General features: G+C 41.1%; 1 protein-coding gene across 4 annotated transcripts in view; it reads left to right on the forward strand.

Annotated features, from left to right (window-relative positions):
- Positions 1-25,972, forward strand: part of LOC115109934 (rho GTPase-activating protein 15-like) — a 51,307-nt gene that overhangs the window by 9,400 nt on the left and 15,935 nt on the right. For all 4 annotated transcript variants that reach the window (XM_065013062.1, XM_029635203.2, XM_029635188.2 and 1 more), the window contains exons 3-10: positions 2,388-2,447; positions 2,751-2,900; positions 6,465-6,554; positions 17,160-17,258; positions 17,575-17,737; positions 18,852-18,983; positions 20,765-20,863; positions 22,502-22,579. In XM_065013062.1, the coding sequence (XP_064869134.1) occupies positions 2,388-2,447; positions 2,751-2,900; positions 6,465-6,554; positions 17,160-17,258; positions 17,575-17,737; positions 18,852-18,983; positions 20,765-20,863; positions 22,502-22,579 (871 nt within the window). The remainder of the gene's footprint in view (positions 1-2,387; positions 2,448-2,750; positions 2,901-6,464; positions 6,555-17,159; positions 17,259-17,574; positions 17,738-18,851; positions 18,984-20,764; positions 20,864-22,501; positions 22,580-25,972) is intronic.

Below are 25,972 nucleotides of genomic sequence, written 5' to 3' on the forward strand. Positions count from 1 at the left end.
GAGTTGTGCATTATTTTATGGTTCTTTGGACACCAATGTTGTACTGGACTGTCAGTTGACTAACTGCAGTTCGTCTGTTGCTCTGCACATTTTGTGTCAGCCTCCTTTGTCCTCTTTCATCAATTACCTGTTTTCGACCACTGGCCTGCCTTGGTCTGGATGTCCCTTGGTTGTTGGAGCATTGTTGATACACAAGGGAAACTGTTGAGTGTGAAAAAATCCAGCGGCGTTGCAGTTCTTGACAGTTGTCACACTCAAACCGGTGTGCCTGGCACCTACTACCATTCCCTGTTCAAAGGCATTTAAATATTTTGTCTTGCCCATTCACCCTCTGAATGGCACACGTACACAATTGTCTCACAATCCATCTCTCAATTGACTCAAGGCTTGAAAATCCTTCTTTAACCTGTCTCCTCCCCTTCATCTATACTGATTGAAGTGGATTAAACAGATGACATCAATAATGGATCATACATCCAGAGCAAGGCAGTCACCTATGTCATGGAAAGATGAGGTGTTCCTTATGTTTGTACCCTCAGTGTAGGCGTACACACACACACACACACCTATCAGCCGGATATACTCTGATTGTAGAGGCTTATTGAATATTGTTAGCCATTTGGTGAACTGTGCTTATATAAATTCCAGTAATTATGATTATATTGTTTCTAAACTGTTGTCGCACATTAGGTGATTATCATTAGCTTAATTGAGCTGATCTCTGTTTGACTCTGAGCACTTCCCTGTGGGAAAATCAGGGTAAAGATAAAACAGATGATGCATTTACAAAATGAGCAATCTGGTGTAGCATATTTGGAATAATGTAGCTACCATGTTGACAATGAACTGGACATAACCCCAACCATTTAATATTTTTCATAAGCTGGTGGAGGAGCTGGCTGACACCTCTAGTTAGCATAGTGGTTCATACATCGTATCATACAATACATATCTGTCTGTTGGCTGGAATGTTCATCTGCAAAATTTCAGATAGCGAATCGTACTAGATGTGTTTACAACAGGCCATTGACCTTCAATCCGTCAGTTTAGATTGCTTAACATACACAGTTGTATTGTAAACCTTCATAGGGTTTATTAGTAATTGACAGCAAACTGAATTATTCAGATGATCACTGCCGTGAGGCCACGTCTGTGGTTTTGTTGGGTTGCTTGTTTGCTAATTATGCAGATGATACTTGTTTGTGAGACGTCTTATACTGCAATAATACAGTTTGTCCAGAGGACAGAGATGCAAAGGCTACTGGAGATAATGAACCAGTTCCTACGGACTACAAACATGGTCATTAACAACTCGGAACAAACACAACTCAGAACACGGAACGTTAAGAGTGTTGCTTTAACATTGCATCAGTGTTCATGAATGTTGTTCGTATTGCAGATGTACTTTTCATTTCATTACATTCCTTACACAGCGGGTCTCGTCTAACAGACATCAAAAGAAACGTTATTTGTTTACTCCCATGTATTAGATATGTTACCAGAGAGCAGAGAAATGCTTTCTTGACCTCCTCCCATATATGGACGTAAGTGTGTTAAAACCAGCTGTACTGTGACCAGCTCCACCCTCTTACACTGTGATTAATGAGAGAATATAGCAGGACCCAATCATAATGAATATAGGACTCGGCATGCCGGGGTAGGCCTATCCTTTGAACAGTAGAGGGCAGGCCAGCACCGTGCTGAAGGATAAAACTGACGACCAAACCATACATTCTGTGAGCTGTGTTTCCATAGTAAAGGGTGTGGATATCGCAGAACTCTTGTTCAACTATGTATAACCTCAACCTCTTCTAAGCTACCTTTTACTATAGCTATACCTAGTAATGCTTCTGCTGCCACTCTATTACTACAATACTGAAATACATGCAGTTGAGAATGGATTTGTCAAATGACACTGTCAATAATCTTGCTGTATTTGTGTCCATGTTTATCTTTTGGAACGAGTGTTTACATTGCTGTGATATTGATCTGAATACTCATGGTCTGATTTTGGTTAGCACTGGGTTGTGTGCGGTGTCAATCTGTTGTCACAATGCGAGGTCTCATCTCATTAACCCCACGGTGGCTCCATACACATTACTATCAGAGACTGTATAGTCTTGTATGATATAGACGTTGTATATGTATATTGTATATAGACGTTGATGATACATTCACACGTAACCGTACTCTGTATGCAGTATATTGCATCATCTTTACTGCATGGAATACATAGACTCTTAGCAGTACCTGTACGCCTTTAATTTCACTGAACCGATTTTATTAGCTAAGACAATATGGCCACAATCAAGCAACAGCTCTGATTTGAAACAGTCAGGGAAATCGGCTCCTCTTCAATATATTTTTCTGCTTTCCTGTTTCTGTAGATCTCTCGCCACCGGAGAAACCAGTCTCAGCATAACATTGGTGGAGCTGCAGAGACTCTTGTGAGTATGACAGGTCATCAAAAATAACTGTTTGTATGGCAACATATGGGAAGGAATGTATTTGGTTTATTATACTTTATTGCTATATGGTTGCTATTGACTATTAGACTATTTCTATAAGTCTAACTTTTAAGTATTATTCACTATAAATATGTTTCTATGCTTTTAACTCAGCAGGCCTATTTTACATATTAAAATAGGTATATTTATTTAGTTTATACTGATAAAATAGCATGTGTTTTATTTTAATATTTAATTGATTTAATATACGTTAAAGGCTAAATGTTACATCATGCATTTCAGGTTGTTTTGAAAGGTGAATATTTGAATAAAGCCAAAATATCAGACGGAGGCAAAAAACTGAGGAAGAACTGGGCTTCAACTTGGGTAGTCCTGGAGACTGATAAACTTCTGTTTTATAAAGAGAGCAAGCAAGAAGCCCTGACGAATTTGGTAGGTTTTTACAACACACACACACACTTACATACACACACACAGTAAAGTAAAAAGTGGCAGTTCTGTGAAGTAAAAAAGTGACATCAATAGGTTGGTAACCTGCTGAATACGAGGGGGCAATGTTCAATTACAGCCTCAAATCAACCTTCTGAGGGATTGCCTATTAGCATTATGAGTGCAAATGTTGAGTGAACACACGCTATGTGCATTTTAATTTGATGCCAGAAATGAAGCGTTTTCTTTTCATTTTCTGATTTCTCAAACTGGCAAATTAACTTTGGCTTTGATCCCAAGGACTGGAGCTCACCCCATCAAAAAGCAATGAGGAACTGTTTACCCCCTTGTGAAGTGGACTGCATATAGTGTGTGTGTGTGTGTGTGTGTGTGTGTGTCTGTGTCTGTGTCTGTGTGTCTGTCTATGTGTGTCTATGTGTGTCTGTGTGTCTGTCTATGTGTGTATAGTATGTTACTTTAATCCACCCTGCCCTGATGTGGTTCTGAGAGAGAGAGAGAGATGGAGAGGGAGAGAGAGAGGTGGAGCGAGACAGAGAGAAACTGGTGACTGGCAGAGAGAGCGAGAGAAGGGGTGGTTGGGGGGAGTCTCTAAAATGAGCTTGCCATGCTTTTTAATGAAGCTCCAAGGACTTAATCAAAGCCCTCTCCCTTACTGAGCCCCACCAGGGCAACGGTCTGTCAGACTCTCCCCGTCCAATAGTTCATTATGGGCGAGAGAGACATTTCCACTTCCACATAGATTGACATATCTCCCCCCCTTTCCGATGGAAATAGTTGGTACAGTGGAGGTTGTGTGTGTGTGTGTGTGTGTGTGTGTGTGTGTGTGTGTGTTCATTTGATAATTTAATTTATCTTTGTTTCAGAGTAGAATAAACAGCTTATTAATCTCTTGTGTTATCATTTGGTCGCTGTGGGCAGTATTTAGGTTTGGGTCTGAATATACAATGTCGTCACCAGCATATAAAGTCAGGATATATGAGTTCACCTGCAATGTGTACATCATTCTGTAAGGAGAGTTATTTATTCAGTAGAAACAAGAATGGGCAGTATTTTACATCATCCAACTTAAACACATGTAGTTTACTCTGTCTGAGGCAGGTACTATAAATCAAATATCACCTAATTTATCCAATACTGTACCTGTCAGCCAAGGTAGTTAATTGAGTCGTCAAGGTTCAGTTTATTCCAGGCTGGACATGTGGGATCTCAGTGAGCAAATCAAGGCCTAAAATAGTTTGATTTGATTCTGATTTATGGTGTTTACAGTGTATTGTGATACTACATTGTAATACTGTTGTAGAATGTCCTTATCATCTTAATTTTCTACAGCATCTCACTATAATTTACCCTTGATTTCCCTCGTCTGAGACCACAATAAAGGGAAATTATATCTAAATGAGTTCCCATGCCTTTAACACTGATTAGTTCTTCTTTAAAAAAGCTACATTTTCTAAATCACATTCTCTTTGTCTGAAAATTATACCATTCTTGTTTACATACGGTTACACACCGCTTCTTTAATTCCATAGAAGATATGAATCAGATATTAAAGGTTTGAAGGATAGAGAATTACAGCACATGTACATTCTCAGTTTACAGCACTTCCTTTTGTTTATTCATTGTGATTTATATCAAATATCTGTCCATTATAGAGAAAGCGTCCCTCTTTAAACATTTATTTTTGATATTTACTGCACAACTATGATACATTTAAGAGTCCCATTCACAAACACAGCAGTGAAACTACACTGAACAAAAATACAAACTGTCACGTTCTGACCTTTATTTCCTTTGTTTTGTCTTTATTTAGTATGGTCAGGGCGTGAGTTGGGGTGGGCAGTCTATGTTTGTTTTTCTATGTTGGTTTTTGTGTTCAGCCTAGTATGGTTCTCAGAGGCAAGTGTCGTTAGTTGTCTCTGATTGAGAATCATACTTAGGTAGCCTGGGTTTCACTGTTGGTTTGTGGGTGTTTGTTTCCGTGTGAGTGTTTGTCGCCGGCTCTGTTTCGGTTTTCGTTTTCATCACATCGTTTATTGTTTTTGTATTTCAGTGTTCAGTTCGTTTTTGAAATAAATTGTCATGAACACTTACCACGCTGCATCTTGGTCCGATCCTTACTCCTCTTCGGACGAAGAAGAAATCTGCCGTTAAACAAACACAACACACAAAATGTCAAAGTTCATATAGGGAAATCAGTCAGTTGAAATGAATACATTAGGCCCTAATCTATGGATTTCTCATGACTGGGAATACAGATATGCATCTTTTGGTCACAGATAACTTTAAAAAAGGTAGGGTCATGGATCAGAAAACTAGTCAGTATCTGGTGTGACCACCATTTGCCTCATGCATTTGCCTCATGCATCTCCTTCACATAGAGTTGATCAGGCTGTTGATTATGGCCTGTGTAATGTTGTCCCATTCCTCTTTGATGGCTGTGTGAAGTTGCTGAGTATGGGTGGGAACTGGAACATGCTGTCGTACATTTTCAGCTTCCAAGAATTGTGTACAGATCCTTGCAACATGGGGCTGTGCATTATCATGCTGAAACATGAGATGGCTGCAGATGAATGACTCGACAATGGGCCTCAGGATCTCATCAGGGTACTTCTGTGCAATCAAATTGACATGTAATTGTTTTTGTAACTTATGCCTGCCCATACCATAACCCCACTGCCACCATGGGGCACTCTGTTCACAACGTTGACATCAGCAAACCGCTCGCCCACACGATGCCATACACGCCATCTGCCAGTTGAAAACGCGATGAATCTAAAGAGCACACTCCTCCAGCATGCCAGTGGCCATCGAAGGTGAGTCTTTAGCCACTGAACTTGGTTACAACGCCGAACAGCATTCAGGTCAAGACCATGGTGAGGACGATGAGCACGCAGCAGCTGAGCTTCCCTGAGGAGGTTTCTGACAGTTTGTGCAGAAATTCTTCAGTTTTGCAAATCCACATTTTCATCAGATGTCCGGGTAGCTGGTCTCAGATTATTCCGCAGGTGAAGAAGCCAGATGTGGAGGTCCTCGGCTGGTGTGATCACACTTAGTTTGCAGTTGTGAGGCCAGTTGGACGTACTGCTCAATTATCTAAAATAACTTTTGGCTTATGGCAGAGAAATGAGTATTCAATTCTCTGGAAAGAGCTCTGGAGGACATTCCTGCGGTCAGCATGCCATTTGCAAGCTCCCTCAAAACATCTGTGGCATTGTGTTGTGTGACAAAACTGCACATTTTAGAGTGGCATTTTATTGTCCCCAGCACAAAGTGCACCTGTGTAATGATCATGCTGTTTAATCAGCTTCTTGATGTGCCACACCTGTCAGGTGGATGGATTATCTTGGCAAAGGAAAAATGCTCACTAAATGAGATGTAAACAAATTTGTTCACAAAATTTGAGAGAAATAAGATTTTTGTGGGATCTTTTATTTCAGCTCATGAAACATGGGACAAACACTTTACATGTTGCGTTTATATTTTTGTTCAGAATAGTAACCTTTATTCACTAAACACCTCTCCACTCTGCCTCTTATATGTCTGTAGAAACCTGGCTGCAGCCCTGATGGGGTGGATCTCTGTGGGGTCGTGGTTGAATGGACAACAGAGAGGTCCAGCCGGAAGAACGTGGTTCAGGTACGGCCATTTTGTTTCTGCATGAATACAAGGATCAAGCAAGTTTACAATAAAACTGAGCAGCCTGCAAATTGTCTGTTTCAGTTGTTGATGATGGGATGTTCTCGGATGCACTCTTTCCTTGATAATTTCAGTATATAATAGACTCAACGTAAGATATTTGATACATTTTCATAAATTATTTTTTGTTGCTTCAACCACCTGTTCAGAGACCATTTCATTTTTTTTTTACATTTAAGTCATTTAGCAGACGCTCTTATCCAGAGCGACTTACAAATTGGTGCATTCACCTTATGACATCCAGTGGAACAGCCACTTTACAATAGTGCATCTAAATCTTTTAAGGTGGGGGGGGGGGGTGAGAAGGATTACTTTATCCTATCCTAGGTATTCCTTAAAGAGGTGGGGTTTCAGGTGTCTCCGGAAGGTGGTGATTGACTCCGCTGTCCTGGCGTCGTGAGGGAGTTTGTTCCACCATTGGGGGGCCAGAGCAGCGAACAGTTTTGACTGGGCTGAGCGAGAGAAGACATTTCAATTGAGTCAGATTGCATTTGAAGGTGATGTTAAGCCAACATCTAGTCTCCTCAGACCCAGTGGCCTTTAGTGTAGGGAATTAGACCTTTGAACTTCACAGTACTATCTTATTTTTGCCTTTTCAAGATACTCTTTGATAAAAGCTTAAGCCAGCAAAGCAAACTGATGATCAATTCATTGGCGGTGGCAGCACAAGTTTTCATGAGAAAAAAAAATGCTGTGATAAGCGGGAGAAAAGGACGAGGATGAGAGCAGATTTCACGATCTCATCAGACGCTTAAGACACTTCATCGCTGCCGGTCGCTACTCTTCCGCATAGTATTTCAGCCCCAAAATCTTAATGCAGTGAAGATTAAAATGGGAATTACACCATAATCTTAAATAATCCAAGTGCTGTGGACAGAAAAGTGTGTTTAATGCCGACGCAAAGCTATTCTGAGTTCTGACAACATTGTCAATCAACACTAGGATTACAGTTAAAATTAGTACGGAAAGTTAGTTTTAATTTCGCACCATTCCAGAGACTGATTTATACAATAATCGAAGAAATACCTCACAAAGATATGCCTGTCAGATGAGTAGATACGATTACAAAAATATAATAGAAATGTTTGTTTTGTTAGCCCGCTTATACAGTATCTCCGCTCCCCATATCTCTGACTTCCAGATAGATCCCAATTTCTATGATATTTCAAGGACGATGACAACATAATTACTCTATTGAACCACATAAACTAAGGACCGGTTAACAGACTTGATGAGTTTGGCACTATTGAAAATGGTGATCTCAAAAGGCCATTCACGAGATTTGATAAGGAATAATTCAAATTTCCTGCAAAGTACCCAGTGTTTGCAGACATAAATGTGACTCTCAACTTTAAACCTTGATTGATGGCATCAGTATATACACTAAATGTACAAAACATTAGGAACACCTTCCTAATATTGAGTTGCACACCTTTTTGCCCTCAGAACAGCCTCAATTCTTTGGGCCATGGAAATCCTTCTTTAACCTGTCTCCTCCCCTTCATCTACACGGATTGAAGGGGATTTAACAGGTGACATCAATAAGGGATCATAGCTTTCACCTAGATTCCTGGATTTCTTCCAAATCCAACATTTCAAATGCACAAGATATATCGATTGATTGCGCTTCAAATCCAATGTCCAAATATGACAAGGAGCCTCAGCTCAATAAATCCTGCAATCAAATAGGCATGAAGCCGAACCTTATTTTCCGCTCAGCTCTCTATCACTATCATTCTCTGTGAACATTCCAGTAAGGAAGTGTCCTCCCTGGACAGTGTTGTCATTAACAGGCTACCCAGCCGAAGATCACAGGGTCATGACCCTGAGAAATGTGCCTCTCAGTCAGTCAGCGTTGACTTTCTAAGACCTCAGTACTCACCAGCTGTTTTTCCCCGCAGTAGCTTTTCAGATCAGTGACATGGCTGCTTGGCAGGCAGGAAGCAGCCAACCTGCTCTTTCTAGAGGAAGTCGTGGGTAAAAGGATAGAGGAGAGCTGAAACTGACTCATTAAGCCAATGCCCGCCTGAAAAAAAAGTATGTTTTTCTTATCTATAAAGTTGAAAGTTTAGTGAATGTGTGATCGACTGAGGAAGTGGTTCAATCAGTTTATGGGGGGTCCTGCAAGGGGATTAACATGGTTAGAAGAGAGCTCTGGTTTGGCTCGAGGGCAGCTGAAGGAATAGTAAAAGTGTTAGAAAAAGTTTTTGATGAAAATTGTTCAGAAATAGGTGTTCATGTTATTCATCTACCCAGTTTATTTATTCACTTTTTTCTTTCTTTTTGTCATTGTGGAGGAGTGACAAGTTTGGTGACACAAAGGTCTTCCATATTCCACAAGCAGGGGAAAGAGGATGGGAATGGGAGGAGGGTGTTAACTGAGGCCATTGTCACCCACAGTATTTATTCAGCTGCATGCTTCTTTTTAGAATTGACACAAGTCTGTTACTCACCCTTCCCGTTATCTCTTCACTCACCAATATCATAATTTGTGTTTATGAATAGATGGACATTGTTCTTCATGATTCAGTATTGCCCTATCAGGAGCTTAAGGAAGGAGGGACTTTGTTTTCCTTCAAGGTTACTCCACACTTCAGCTTAGCGAGACACTGTGAATAACCTTCACTTGGTCTCTACATAGGAAATTCTTAAAACAATGCAAGGTTCATGTCTGCTACATTTTTATCAGGCTATCAGTTACACAGCCAGGGTTGACAAAGTGAAACGTAACCTTGCAGAAACAAGGAGGGAGCTCTGGTCTTTGTATTTGGATTCCTTTGACACCTGAGGGACCCCCGTATCTTGTGCCATGCTCACGGAAAGAATGCATACACAAACATAGTTAGAAACCAGAGAAAACTGTGGTCAATTGTGATGTGGTTGTTTTGAGGCTGAGAGTAAGTCACTTCTGCGTCTGCATCAGTCTCAGGTTAAACATCGCATGAGGATTGACAGGAAATACACATATTTGACTGCAATATGAGATATGAGATATGTCATTGTTCGTCACACGGCTGCCTTATGATACATAAGATTGTAAAAACATACAAAAAGGTTCACTGAAGAACAGAGATTGTTTAAACTTCACTATTTGTACTGTGATAAAAAAAAAAAACATTTGAAGAATCATAGAGGTAGGAGGGGACATGATGCAGAAAAGGGACATGAGGAGAGGTCATAATTTACCTTGGGGAACCATAAACCAGACCATATATAAGGCTGTATAAGGCTAACATTGTCCGATCAAAGTCAGACACCATGAGCAGAACTCTGTATTCCAAACTGCAGTCTATCTATATTGAGCTGTCATACCAGGGATGGCAGGTAGCCTTGAGGTGAGAGTGTTGGGCCAGTAACTGAAAGGTTGCTGGTTTGAGGACCGGAGCTGACAAGATAATAAATATATATAAAAATCTGTAGCTGAGCAAGGCACTTAACCCTAATTGCCTCAGCGATGCTGTTCAATGGTGACTGTGACCCTACTCCCTGTGGGGGGGTTCAGGGGGTTGGGATATGCAAAAAACACATTTCCACTACAAACTTGTGTTTAACAGGACAAATGTAAGCACGCCCCAAATTATATACTAAAAATAATATGTCAAAACTGAATGGAAATGCCTGGCACACTGTCTTTATAACCAAAAGCAATTCATAAGAATTTCAACATGATTTTTTTTTTTTTTTAACTGTTTTCAGCATTGATGAAAGCAGATAGTCTGTTTGAAAAGGGCTAACGGCTCAAAAACTATCCCACGAGGCTAATAAAACTAGAAGTATCTCTGACGTTGCTCAACAAATGAAAAGGAGCACAACTTTGAATAAGTGGTCGTGCATTTTTCATGCCTTTCTGCATATTTCAGTGTTTGAGTCTGGCGTGAGTGAGTTAAAAGCAAATAACAAAAGGAGCAGAAAAGTCCAAATTGCGTCAACTCCACCAGAAGAAAGAGAGACAAAAAGTGGTGTAGTGTCAAAGGCGTCTGGTTAAACCCACTGGCCGCGGCTACAGAGACGTCAACACCAGCATCCTTCTCTCATCACTAATTGATTCTTTGGAGTTTTGGGCGACTCTCGCTGTGAGGCCCCTGTACCCTCTCTGCTCTGACAAACATCCTTCGCATTGTCACGATGTGGAAAAACAGACTTCAACAACAACCATGGAGAGAAGACAGAAACAACTAAGATGATGAAATAGAGCCCAGGGCTAGAAAATAATGAGTCCATTTTAGTGGAGGAGCTTTAACCTGCACCACTCTAAAAACATTGCTTTATCTTGACTAATCAACAGGAAAGTTTAATATTCTTGCGAAAGACCCGTAATCACTTCAGGAAGCATCCTTCTGAGTGTTAAAGGTGAATTATACTGTCAGGATGTCATCCTAATTTTTTTCGGAAGAAGTTCATTGAGGTTAAGACAGTTTTTGATCTTTGGATTTCTGTATGCGCCTCAACCTTTCTAAAGTTCAGTCAGATGAAAGGCATTGACTTTTACAACTGGCTTGGCCCTTGTTACACCAACACAGAGATACTAAACACCTCCACATCATTATGCATCAGCCAGGCCCTGAAGTGTAGGAGCTGTATCTTGAGTGGAGCAAATAAATAAAAAAGCTGGACCAGATCGATGTAAATTAATGTATTTACTATTTAAAGCAACTGAAAGATCAGTACAGTAGATAGTCAGAGCAGGTTATAGTTTGTACAGTAGGAGTAGGATTTATCCCGTGCCTACTGGTCCCCTGATCCCAGGATGTAATCGTCCAAAGCTGCTGACCTGACTACTTTAATGCCATCTGTCTTAAAGCTCACGGTGCCTGATTGCTTCTTGATGACCAGCCGTGATTACGATTGTGAATAGGAGTGGCTCGCTCCCAAAATGGATCCCACATCACACACATATAGAGGTAGCCTCTCACAGACACAGACTTTGCTTGTACTAGCCAACACTACTTTGGTGAGGTCTAGGAGATTGACCTGTGGTTAACCTTTTACTGCTGTGGGCTAAATCAGGTTCACACAGAGTGTTCCTTGCTAGTCTTAAACAAATCTACTTTGAAACAAAAGTATATACCTCACAGACATGGTTATGGGGGGAAGAAGACACCTGTACCATGTCAGATATAGAGTTGAATGTATTTAATTTGGAGTTTTCCAAATATTACACTTTATATACATCACAGAAGACTGAAATATAACAAAACCGTTTCACATAGAAACACCGTATTCTTTGCATATTTTTTATTTTTTCATGTTTATTAATGATGAAATTATGAAAAATATTAATAACATTCCACCCATGAAGCCACTAGAGGGTTATTTGGTCATTTGACTGCAGGAAAGGGCTACACCCAAAAAGAAGCTGGCATCGGCCATCAACTAGTAGCTTAGTTTATTTAAAATACTGCCTATACTAGAATGTTAATGGAAAAGTTAGTTGGACCATAATAGCAATATCCAGATCAATGAATGAATAATACCACATTTTGTTTGATTTTGAGCAATCACATTTTATATAATGAGCATATCCTTGCATTTCATTCTCCACTGCTACTACTTCATTCACCTCCTGTCTTGTCATTTCTTGTCCTCCTGGCTGGAGGGTAGAGACCGCACCACTAAGACATGCACCATATTGTAGTGATGCATGTCTCCGTGGTGTCAGAGCTGCGGGAGTCTGGAGCTCTTTAACAGTGTTATCACAACTGGCGTTTCACACTGTACCTCACGGCCATGCGCACGGATTGATATGCTTCGGAGTGACTTTGTGATAAGTGTTATGGCTAATTGGCCCAGGAGGATGGCAAGATCTTAGGGCTTCAAATGGGGTCGTAAGATCATTGTATATCAATCTATTTACATAATGGTAATGTATTTTGTTTGTTATGAGAGGAAGGCCTGTCTGTTTGCCACTCTGTGATCTGGTAGACTACCATCATGCGTTGTATTTTTATACATATGGATAGCACATTACTCCCAGCTCGGAATAAGGATAGTTACAGCTCCACTTTGTTACTAAGTTATTACACATTTATTATAAGCTGTGAAGTAAAGTGGCACTGTGATTTTTATATCTTGTCTCTTTCTCCACAAACCATGTAAAATATATATATATATATATATATATATTTTTTAAACAACGTGAGCGTTTGAAAGATTCTTCCTTGTAACCCTTAAACACAGATACTTTATGACAACAGAGTCGCAAGGCAGCTGGCAATAGTCCCAGATTAACACAGAATGTCACCTTGTGAAACACTAGCCGTCATCTAAGGCCTGAGCCCTAACAAGACGTAGTCAGGTTCCCCATGTCATTCTCTCAGCTGGTACTTTCTCGCACGCAACCCCCCCCCCCCCCCCTCCCCCCCTTTGTTTTAAAAAGGCTTTTATCTGTGTATTTTATTCGGTCACTGGAACACAGTGTTCTTATTCAAAGGAGGGAAACAAGTGGAAAACATCATAGTTTATTAAATTGCATCGGCATTGCGTTACGTTGATTGCGTAGCTGTAAGTTACCTTCGTAACGCTCCCTCTGAACTGGGTCTCTGGAGACTTGAGATGAGGACTTAATCCGTTAAAATGACAGTCTCTCTCTGGTAGTCCCAGAGCGTAGAAAAGGTATTTGTGGTGTGGCCCTTCTTCCTCAAAGCTGCTTACATTGAAGTGGGCATTAATTTGGTTCTTCAGAGAAACAGTGAAAGTATATAGTATGTTAATCGCCAGTACGGTGGAAGGATTTAAACCCCCAACAGCAGATTGCCTTGGAGATTACAACTTAGAAATGAACTTCAGTTAAACCACATGACTTAATTCTAGCCAGACATGCATCACACAGTATTAAATGTTATACCTTTCTTATGTGAAGAAATGTGAGCCACCAGGATTGAGCATCTGGGATGAGTTCAGGTCATGGAGCAAAGAGAAGAGAAGTAAGCAATTTGTGGGTTATGAATTGTGGAGATTTATTACATTTTCAGCAAATGATGGAACATTCTTATGACAACTGTCGCCTTGGCCTATGATAACTCAGCAGTACATTGCAGGATTAACATTCTGCTCAGGTCAGACCTAAATAAAAAGCATCCAACACTTAGATACTCTTTAATTTCACACTATTTCCACTGTTATTCTAAGAACTTTTCTTTCTGTGATTATCATCGGAGTTTTGACACATCTACAGATATTTTGTTGCAAATTGGAAATAATTAACTTGGCAAAGTAGAATGCTTCAACATTGCATTGTTCCTTTATGAAGAACCACAATTAATGTTTAATTTAAGAGCCACATGCAAATGTAAAGGCACAAATGGCACTCTCCTCTCTGCTCCGCTGTGCATATTTAAATATTAATGTCTCCAGTCAAAATATAGCCCAGAAATTCAACACCCTCTTTATTAAGAAATGTGATGAAAAAAAATAGATTTATTTCATATTCTTTTTCATTTCTAAAAGCAAAACACTACTTTGCACTGGTTACTATAACTGCATTTCACTTCTTAAAAATACACATAAAACTTTTGACTTTTGTTTTTGTATCGTGGCAATGAGCTGAATATATTCCCTGAATAGAAGTCAAGTCATACCCTTTATATGCAGTCATTTTACAATGCATTTCCATTGCGTTGTCAAGGCTGATTATCTCCTATAATACCTTACATTTCATAACAGTCTATGAATAACCAACAATTGGTCTGTTGGTTATAAAGAACAATGTTAACCAGTGGTATAAACTATATAATCACATTTTTATTTCCCATAGTCCTTCTTTATTAATTAATATGTTTGCCTATTGTTTTGTTTGACTGTGGGGACCTGGATGTGAGTGTTGAATTAGCCTGCACCTCCTACATTGTCTGTAGTGTTCCATTTGGACTATAGCTAGCATGTTGATATGAAGGGCCTTTGGGGGGGGATCTATCTGCTTTCACATACATTAGCATCTCCAGCAAACATTTGCCTGAGAATAAAATGACCATGCTAATTAAAATCACCATCTCTTAGTTCAAGAGGCCTGTACACGTCAGGATTAATATCATGGCATACTAAGGAGTTTGCGTCGTCCCAACGAACCTACAGCTCAATATGAGCCTGAGAGGCGGTGCCCTACACACTGTACCTTTTGTGCTGGCTCAGATTAGGACAGTTGACATGTGAACATGGAGACTGGGTAAGGCCATATTTAGTTGAAGGAGCTTATCTCCATTTTTCATTAACTGAATGAATAGACACGAAGCGTCCGCTGTCATTTCTCTGCGCTGCTTCAGATAATCTTAAATGCATCTTTAAGATGCTCCTAAAAAATACATATATATTTTTTAAGCAGTTCGCTCTCAATTTTTTATTAAACTTCAGAGGGAAGAGTCTGCCTTATCAGGAAGTCAGATATACTTTGGTGTAAGCCAGACATTTCAATAGGGTTCTGTTTCCAAGATGGCAGGAAGAGAAAAGGGACGTAAATGTTCAGGATGCATTTCTGTATGAGGATCCCATGGACTACATGATAAATCCTGAGTCTTAAACCCCAATATGAAGAGGATTGTAGGCTAGCTTCACCATGATATGGACACATTGGATTTCAACAGAGATTCCAAGTTGCAGGGACCAGTTAATAAACAGTCACTAATATTGGTTTCCTCTTTCAAGGCCTAGGATTTTAGGCTTATCATTTGAAGTTGACATCCAGGCACATAACTTCAAAATCTTTGCAAATCTCCCATTTGATATTAATAATGTACGTGAAAGGTTGCTTTACTCATTCTTCAAATCAACTCGTACTATGATTCTAGAGCTCTGACATACTGGTGTAAATCATTTCTGCCAAATTATACAATTACGAGGGGCTGTGAATGGCAAAATGAAACATCAATGCATACAGTCATCCTAGTTGAAGGTAGCTAGATCAGTCCCCTGTGGGAATAGAGGGGGAGCTTAGTGTGTCCACCATCTAACATTTATAAGAGGAACAGACTGTAACTAATGCAAAATTCATGCAAATACATCTAACTTGGGTTATAAAACAACCTATCCAAGTCCATTATGTTCCAGTTAATCATGGAGAGAAGAGGTGATACAAACACAACCGATCTGTGTTGTTATTTATAGGGTGTACTGTACATGGTAGTGGTTGAACATTTTTTTACACAAGTTCCTGTATGCATTTTTTAAATGTTTTGTGTATCTGATTACACATACTTTATGTTAGAGAACAGAAAATAGATCCTCGGAGCTCAGGGTTTGTGTGTTTGTGATTGTTTGGAGAGCACTTTCAGATTCACCAGTGAGCCTCCCCGTAACCTGTCCCCCACATTGCAGCGTGATTGCAGAGCCTATTACTGACACGTCCTGGGGAAGCCTCGAGGAAAAACAATGTTCCAGAACAAACATGCTTGTTCAGATGCTTGTAACCCAAGAAAAGAGGGATGGCAAACTCACTCTGACAAGGATGGTGCCCCTAACCATTCTCTGTTTTTATCTGGCATCACAAAGGCATGCTGCTTAACTGCTCCTGACGCTTTGTAAGGAAGTCACAAAAGTCAGTTCCACAATAGTCCCAAACTTTGAAGGTCCATGTAGGGTAACCATGATTGCATGAGTGGAATATTGGGACAGCAAGATGTGAGATGCTACTCCCCAAGGCTACGAGTGACTTTGCAAGCATGGTTGTTGATAAAATATGAAATTTCCTCCTCAGAATTTGTTAAAAGGTTTCGTGTGACAAAAATAATTACAGTCTGGTCTGGCTTTTCATGCTGGATTAAAGAGATATTAATATACGAAGGGGAAAAGGTTACTCACATCCCAAACTCCATACGGTAAAAACACTTCCTCTAAGGAATTATCACATAGATGAATGATGAACAATTTTCAACATTTTAACTAATTTAGGAAGATAACATGCAAAAAATAAGTTTCATCGTTATGTATGGTATGAAATACCATTTTATCTCCTTTTATGTTATTTTTACCATTTCCGTTACAAAACATGAGCAAAATTTAATCAGCTGTAATATCAACCACACTTGACAATGCTGACCTTGATGTCATGGTTTCTCAAAGACTTTTACTAACAGTACAGTTATCCTGTTTGACGGCGCCAAATGCTGTTACTACACTGTTGCAGAGATGCAGAACAGGCCTGATATTAAGATGACAAGTATCACACTAATTATGTTTTCCCCTCTGAGAATACAGTCTGCATTTGTCTCTTCTTTTGGCACACACACACACACACACCCTGCACAACGTGAGCTTCTTGTCAAACACAGAGAGCACACATATTAACAGGCACATAGCTGAAAAGACTCAACAGACCAAGGGAATGAGTATCAAGTACAATGTCTGCTGATGCTGGAGTGAGCATAGTCTTATAAACTCATGTGGATCAGTAAGGTGTCATTAAAATGACAAGAACATGTAAATATTGATTGTATTATGAATTCTAACCTTTGCTATTCGGTATGTATTATACCCCGCTTCATGGGAATGCATTAGGTAAAGGCCTGTTTGTTGTTGTACCTTTATTGAGGTCAATTTGAGCATTCTCTGTTCCAGATAACAACCAGCTCTGGCAGTGAGTTCCTTCTCCAGGCTGACAATTACCCCACAATATGTAAATGGCATAATGCTATTAAAAGCACAGCTGACAACTTGGTAAGCAGTTTCCTGTTTCGTACAGACGGTGTATCTGAAGTTCAACATTTCTGAAGTGTTTATGATTTTGGATATTGAAATGATGACTAAATCATTCAGAATATTGCTTAGTCATAACATGCTTCTCAAAATGAAAGCAAGACAATTCCATAGATCATTGACTATATATCAGGTCAAACATATAATTGTATGTTCCACGTAGTGCAGATAATCGCATAGACCTACTTTACTGAATTAATGACTGTTAATAATGAGTTACTGTATGCAACCAGTTACCTTTGGACTCTGAAAGGTTGTAACCTCCTTTCTGATGTAGTCTACAGGAGCTGGAGGACAGGCCTCTGGCAAGCCTGGCATACAGAGAGCAAACAGTACAGAGTACCTACCCAGACATGGGTTGCCTCGCAAGACACTGTCACTGCCAAAACCTGCACCTGATTCCCCCTGCACAAAGGAATCTGAACACAGACGCTCACTCAGTAAGTTGTCTCCAACGACTATAGTTCTACTACAGTTGCTAATCAAAACACTTCTTGACGTGTTAGTACAAGCTGGAACTCGGAGGTATGCTGATTAAAAGTTGTCTCTTATCTGTGCTACTGTAGGGATTTAATTGCTCAAAACACAACTTTTCCAGGGAAATGGTTGCTCACACATTTGCATAATGTATGTGTGCTCGTTTCCCTTACCCACCGACGTGATAAGGTCTGACAGCTTTCCTGATTTTTAGTGGCACTTTTTTGTGTTTTCTTTTTATATGCCCAAAATGTGTGTGGGACTGTTGATTTCAATTATGGCTCTTGTAGGAACATGACACAAGAACATGCTAATTAACATTATGTCATCGTATGTCAAGTAGCAATTATGTTAATCCCTGTCATTGGTTCAAATCAATCTCATCACCTTAAGCGCTGCGAGACGAATATATTGATGTTGGATGAGCATATTCAAATCTCTAATTAGGGGCCAGGGACATAGAGGCCAAGATCCAGTCTCTTATATCCAGCTGCTTGAACCTTTCATTATGGGTATGATTCTGGCTATGTTCATGTGAATTTATGCCCATGAAAAAGACCGTACTTTACACAAACTGGAGAGCAACATGGATAGCTTTTTTCCCACTGTACGTCCTACTGTATGTTTTCAGGAAATGATATACAATCACCTGACAACAATAGTATTTGCTTTGCAACTCTGTCTAACCCAACTGTAATATAATAAATATATTCGACTTGTTTCTTTTATGGCAAAGCTAGTCCGTAGACAAAAATAGGTCATTTGATTCATTTGGGAGGAGCAGTGTTCGTTTTTATTAGAATGACAAGCAGCACCCGGACTTTAAAAAAACGACAGGGAATTCCTCTAGACATGGAGAAGTTCAATTGGAATGAATAATAGAAAAAGACAGCCATGGGAGAGACCCCTGGAAGGATGCCTAATTAATAAATAACACTGGGACTCTAATGAGAGAGAGAGAGGGGAAGAGCGAGGGTCAGGTAGAGAGATGAGGGGAACCATGCTATCCACCTCCACTTTACTGGCTGAACATTGTAAAGGCATATTTTAACCGTGTGTCTGTGTGTTCCTGACAAGTTTTCAAGTCTACCAAGCTCACCTACAGCATGTCGGACAGTGCTGATAAGATTGGGGTGAAGAACAGACTCAAAAAGTTCATCTCAAGGCGGCCTTCTATGAAGACTCTACAGGAGAAAGGCATCATCAAAGGTATCACAGTATTCTGTTTTAAATGTACCAGTATAAGTGTGTTATTTTCCAGCACACCTCACATGTTGTGAAGAACACAAATCGTTCAAAATGTGTTGTACATTTTGTCATCTTTTTCTATGACAGCCCCTTCCAATAAGAAAAAAGAGAGTTAACTGTGTGTATATTCCCAGATGTCACAATTTATTTTATAATTGATTGTAAATATAGAATAACTAGTGATGATAATGAGTTATTATACTGATTTGAAAAGGTCTTTCCACGTTTATTAGGAGTCACAGAACAACAGTGATTGATAAAATTAAACTGAATGCATTTTACTTGAACAAACCATGCCAATCCAACCGGCAACCACAGAATCCATTCCTCTAAGGGGGAACTAATTTATTGAGCTCACGGTTGAAGGAAAATACACCATTAAAGGGCATATTTAAGCACATTTGCAATCCTTAGAAGAAGGTAACGGTATTTGGAATTTCCCCCAGCTTCAAGGAGACCCTTTAATGTTGTGTCCACGGGACAAACGCTAGATCAAAGGGAGAGGACGTTATTGACGGAATAAATGAAATACTTCTGGATTAAGGAGTGGGGCAGGTGGCCTCCAGACTGTCCTATTTGGCAGGGCTGGTGGGCAAGCCACTTCAGAGAGTGTGCTTCCTCAAATCAGGTCCCCCTCCCCCCCTCCCCCTTTCCTATCGTACTTCAGAATGCAAATTAAATCCATGCAACGCGAGGGTTATTTGAATTCCTTTAGGAGGGGTAATTTTGCTCCATTTCTCTGCCCCCTTCCCCTCTCCCTCGTCTTTTCTCTTGCTTATCTGCCGAGCACTGGGAAGTGCATTTTGTATGCAAAGGTGCCGCGCTTGCAGTCATTTATGTATTTGGTGCACACTTCCCTCCAGTGTATAAACAAGAGAGGGCGATCTTTGATGTTGCACAGTGCTAGAGAGACAGCACTGTTCAAGAGTCCCGATAATGTAACATAAGCCAGTTGATGAGTGAGAAAGTGTACCTCTGTGCACAGTCAGTTTGAATTCCAGTCTATGATTGATGAGGTATGCTTTGCTAACCCTAGCTTTTGCTAGCCCTATAGGGCGTCTACTAGAGATTAACTGACCAGAGTTAGTGACCACAGAAGCCTGAGTTTATTGCCAGTAAGGACAGGTTAAATGAGGGACGCCTTAGTACATTTAAATGGACAAAAGTAGAGTAATGAAGCAATGGGAATGTTCATATAAGGCAAGAAAATGTGGCCCCCCTCTTCCTCTGATTGGAGCAAAGCGGCCTGGGATTCTCAGGGTTCATGGGAAAAAATGTTAGCGATAAAATGCTAAGTGTGTGATTAAACATTAGATTGTTTATCCTTTACCAATGTGGCCGTGGAATCCATGTAGCCTACTGTTAGTAGCACTGTTCTGGAAACAGCCATCAGAGGAAAGCAGGGCAGTATGAGTCAAGAGCGATGAGTGTTACTACTCATGCTATGAAATAATTACCTATCCCTCCACATAATGATGATGATGATCAATGGACAGTATTAATGAGATTTTTCAAGCGTGAATGGAATGACTTATTAAACAGACCTTTTACCGTTCCACCAAAATTCCCGAGATCTGAAAACAGACATTTCAACACATTCCACGTTTGAGGACTTTTGATGCAATTAAATGCAATATCTGGTGATTACTGCTAATATCTATATTTTTACACTGTCTCTAGTTCAGTAGTTCTGGGAAATTGATTTTTTTACTTGAACAAATCATGTATTTTTTTCCTCACAGATCGAGTGTTTGGATGTCACTTGTTGGCACTTTGCGAGCGGGAAGGGACCACTGTGCCAAAGTTTGTCAGGCAGTGTGTGGAGGCCGTCGAAAAAAGAGGTATGCACTTTTACTAAAATTGTTATTTTTAATTAATACTTTGTTTATGGGAAATAAATCAACAATGGATAAGATGTGTGGGGGAAGTATGTACTGTATTGTCCTCCTGTATTTGGGAGTTTGACCCTTCTCCACACCCTGACCCTGTCGAGTCGGCCTGTCCACCTCAGTGATGCTTCATCTCATACAGTTACAGTAGCTGCTTCAGCATTTCACCACTGTTTACACTTCCCCCTCTGTTTTGACATTTGAGAGTGAATATGAAAAGACCTACAGTTGAGAGTGCCTGTTTTATAAGACGTGCATCCCGGTCATTGACTCGTAGTGTTCTCACACAATGTGTGTGATCGGTAGTTTCCCAGGCTCCGTCACATAGCTGGCCAGGCAAAGGCACTGAACCCTGAGGAAAATGCTCCTCGGCATCCCAAATCACTCACTCCTGGTCCGCGTCCAATTCCGAGTCCACTTCAGACTGTTTATAACGCGCTGAAATTGAGACTGAATTATGTGTTTGTGTAATGGGTTCCGTTTGTGGTTTTGGCTGAACATTTGTTCAGGACTATTAGTTATCTGGGGGTAAAATTGCTGTGGCCCGATAAACACGCTGAGAAAATAATAATGATTAAGAGCGTCTTTTAACTGTAATGATTATGATCTAAAGGTCTGTTGCATTTCTTGATACACGATGGACTTTAGTGTGTTAGAAAATAAACCTTTAGACACGCACGCACTCACTCGCACACACACACACACAAACACACACACACACACACACACAAACAACATTTGGGAGGCCATTGGCTGGGCTCTGGACACAGCAGGGAAAGAACAAACAAACAACTTCTGACTGCTTTCTATGTAAACAAAGGGCCAAACACTGGGGTGAAATTCCTCTGGACATCTTAACACTTGAGCTGCAGAAAATAGCCAGGACGTTATACAAGAATGCCTTGCAAAGAATGAAACGTACGTCTTCTTTACTTCTCAAGTCAACCATATCCTCAAGTTACCCCACCAGTGACAGCGGTATCGTACAGTACATAGCGTGCCACTGTCAAATGCTCGGGAATGTGGACGGACATTCATTAGAGCAATTGATAGAAAGGGCCAGAGGAAAGTGTCGCCCCAGCTACCTCTAAGCAGTGGCAGTGTTAGTTTGCACTGACAACAGTGTGACTCAAATATTTAGCATTACAATCTGTAGCCTAGCCTGTATTTCAACTTTTAAGCCTCCAGCCTTGTGTATTTAAATGCTGTTCACTTTTTAATGTATATATTTTGTAAATGGCTTGTTTTTAAGAGTATGTACAGTGAAAGCATGACAATCTATCAAATGCTGTTGAGCTGGTTTGGCAGGCTGGTGTCCTGTACTTGGATGCAAAAGAAAATGGCAGTCAGACTCTATAATCAAAGTAATGCTCAAAATGTCACAGTGAAATAGAGCCGTATGTTGTCCAAGTCCAAGCCCTTATCTAGGCAAGATGTCAACTATCCATTCCACTGCAATGCATGTACACATTGTCTATTGTAAAACCCAGGAATTGTATCTAAATGTGTCATTTATGGTCATATAAGTCCAAATCAAAATGTAGTCTTGTCAAATTTGCTTGTGTTTAATGTCTAACTTGTATCCACCAGGTTTAGAGGCTGATGGCATCTACAGAGTGAGTGGTAATCTAGCCACCATCCAGAAGTTACGATTCTTGGTTGACCAAGGTATGTTCTGTCATTTAATTCACTTGTGATTGACTGTGTTATAGTGTTTGTGACAGTACTTGACTTCATACAGTTCAGTTTCTACTGGATATCATATAATGAACACAACACGATTCCAATAGAGTTCAATTAGGGGGGTTTCTTTGTGATACAATGGATACAACTAAGACAGTGTGTTCTGTTGAAATCAAATTGTATTTGTCACATGCGCCGAATGCAACAGGTGTAGACTTGACAGTGAAATGCTTACTTACAAGCCATTAACCAGCAATGCAGTTTTAAGAAAATACCTTTAGAAAAGTAAGAAAAACAAATAATAAAAGACCAGCAGTAAATAACAATAACGGGGCTATATACAGGGGGTACCGGTACAGTCAATGTGCGGGGGCCCCAGTGTCAAGGTAATTGAGGTAATATGTATGTATAGTTATTAATGTGACTATGCATAGATAATAACAGAGAGTAGCAGCAGCGTAAAAGGGGGGCATTGCAAATAGTCTGGGTAGCCATTTGATTAGATGTTCAGATGTTCAGGAGTCTTATGGTTTGGGGGTAGAAGCTGTTTAGAAGCCTCTTGGACATAGACTTGGCACTCCAGTACAGCTTGCTGTGCGGTAGCAGAGAGAACAGTCTATGACTAGGGTGGCTGGAGTCTTTGGGAATTTTTAGGGCCTTCCTCTGACATCACCTGGTAAAGAGTTCCTGGATGGCAGGAAGCCTGGCCCAAATGATGTACTGGGCCGTACGCACTACCCTCTGTAGCGCCTTGCGGTCAGAGGCCGAGCAGTTGCCATCCCATGCAGTGATAAAACCTGTCAGAATGCTCTCGATGGTGCAGCTGTAAAAACCTTTTGAGAATCTGAGTACCCATGCCAAATATTTTAGTCTCCTGAGGGGGAATAGCTTTGCTGTGCCCTCTTCACGACTGTCTTGGTGTGTTTGGACCATGTTAGTTTGTTGGTGATGTGGACGCCAAGGAACTTGAAGCTCTCAACCTGCTCCACTACAGCCCCATCGGTGAGAATGGGGGCGAGTTCAGTCCTCCTTTTCCTATAGTCCACAATCATCTCCTTTCTCTTGATCACATCTCTGACCTCCTCTCATTGTTGTTGGTGATCAGGCCTACCACAGTTGTGTCATTGGCAAACTTAATGATGGTGTTGGAGTCGTGCCTGTCAGTGCAGTCACGAGAGAACAGGGAGTACAGGAAGGGACTGGACTGAGAACGCACCCCTGAGGGGACCCCGTGTTGACGATCAGCGTGCTGGATGTGTTGTTTAAAATATATATATATATTATTGTTACCCCCTTTTTCTCCCCAATTTTGTGGTATTCAATTGGTAGTAGTTACTGTCTTGTCTCATCGCTGCAACTCCCGTACGGGCTCGGGAGAGGCGAAGGTCGAGAGCCATGCGAGAGAGCCATGCAAACACAACCCAACCAAGCCGCACTGCTTCTTGACACACCGCACATCCAACCCGGAAGCCAGCCACACCAATGTGTCGGAGGAAACACTGTACACCTAGAGACCTGGTCAGCATGCACTGTGCCTGGCCCGCCACAGGAGTCGCTAGTGCGCGATGAGACAAGGATATCCCTGCCGGCCAAACCCTCCCTAACCCAGACGACGCTGGGCCAATTGTGCGTCGCCCCATAAGCCTCCCGGCAGAGCCTGGGCTCGAACCCAGAATCTCTGGTGGCAGAGCTAGCACTGCGATGCGGGGAGGTGGATGTGTTGTTACCTACCCTTACCACTTGGTGGCGGCCCGTCAGGAAGTCCAAGATCTAGTTGCATAGGGAGGTGTTTAGTCCTAGGGTCCTTAGCTTAGTGATGAGCTTTGAGGGTACTATGGTGTTGAATGCTGAGTTGTAGTCAATGAATAGCATTCTCACATAGTTGTTCCTTTTGTCCAGGTGTGAAGGGGCAGTGTGGAGTGCAATAGATATTGCATCATCTGTGGATCTGTTGGGGCGGTATGCAAATTGGAATGGGTCTAAGGTTTCTGGGATAATGGTGTTGATGTGAGCCATGACCACCCTTTCAAAGCATTTCATGGCTACAGACGCGAGTGCCATGGGTCGGTAGTCATTTAGGCAGGTTACCTTAGTGTTCTTGGGCACAGGGACTATGGTGGTCTTCTTGAAGCATGTTGGTATTACAGACTCAGACATGGAAAGGTTGAAAATGTCAGTGAAGACACTTGCCAGTTGGTCAGTGCATGCTTGGAGTACATGTCCTGGTAATCCGTCTGGCCCTGCAGCCTTGTGAATGTTGACCTGTTTAAAGGTCTTACTCACATCGGCTGTGGAGAGCGTGATCACACAGTCGTCCGGAACAGCTGATGCTCTCATGCATGTTTCAGTGTTACTTGCCTCGAAGCGAGCACAGAAGTTATTTAGCTCATCTTGTAGGCTCGTGTCACTGGGCAGCTCTCAGCTGTGCTTCCCTTTGTAGTCTATACGCCGGAGCCGGTGTAGTATGATTCGATCTTAGTCCTGTATTGACGCTTTGCCTGTTTCATGGTTTGACGGAGGGAATAGCGGGATTTCTTATAAGCTTCCGGGTTAGAGTCCCACTAATTGAAAGCAGCAGGTCTACCCTTTAGCTCAGTTCGAATGCCTGTAATCCATGGCTTCTGGTTGGGGTATGTACGTACAGTCACTGTGGGGATGACGTCATTGATGCACTTATTGATGAAGCCAATGACTGATGAGATGCACACCTCAATGCCATTGGAAGAATCCCGGAACATGTTCCAGTCTGTGCTAGCAAAACAGTTCTGTAGTTTAGCATCTGCTTCATCTGACCGCTTTTTATAGACCGATTCACTGGTGCTTCCTGCTTTAATTTCTGCTTGTAAGCAGGAATCAGGATATAATTTTAGAATTAGGGTCAGAGTTGCCAAATGGAGGGCGAGGGAGAGCTTTGTACGCGTCTCTGTGTGTGGAGTAAAGGTGGTCTAGAGTTTTTTCCCCCTCTGGTTGCACATTTAACGTCCTTATATCAAAACTGATATAAGTGTCCCTGCATTAAAGTCACCGGCCATTAGGAGCTCCGCCTCTGGATGAGCATTTTCATGTTTGCTTATGGCGGTATACAGCTCATTGAGTGCGATTTTAGTGCCAGCATCGGTCTGTGGTGGTATGTAGACAGCTACGTTTAATACAGATGATAAACTTTCTCGGTAGATAGTGTAGTCTACAGCTTATCATGAGATACTCTACCTCAGGCAAGCAAAACCTCGAGACTTCCTTAGATATCGTGCACTAGCTGTTGTTTACAAATGTACATAGGTCCCCGCCCTGTGTCTTACCAGAAGCTGTTGTTCTATCCTGCCGATAGTGCATAACCCGTCAGCTGTATGTTATTAATGTCATCGTTCAGCCACGAAT

Source organism: Oncorhynchus nerka, linkage group LG3, assembly GCF_034236695.1.
Source record: "Oncorhynchus nerka isolate Pitt River linkage group LG3, Oner_Uvic_2.0, whole genome shotgun sequence".
Lineage (NCBI taxonomy): Eukaryota > Metazoa > Chordata > Actinopteri > Salmoniformes > Salmonidae > Oncorhynchus > Oncorhynchus nerka.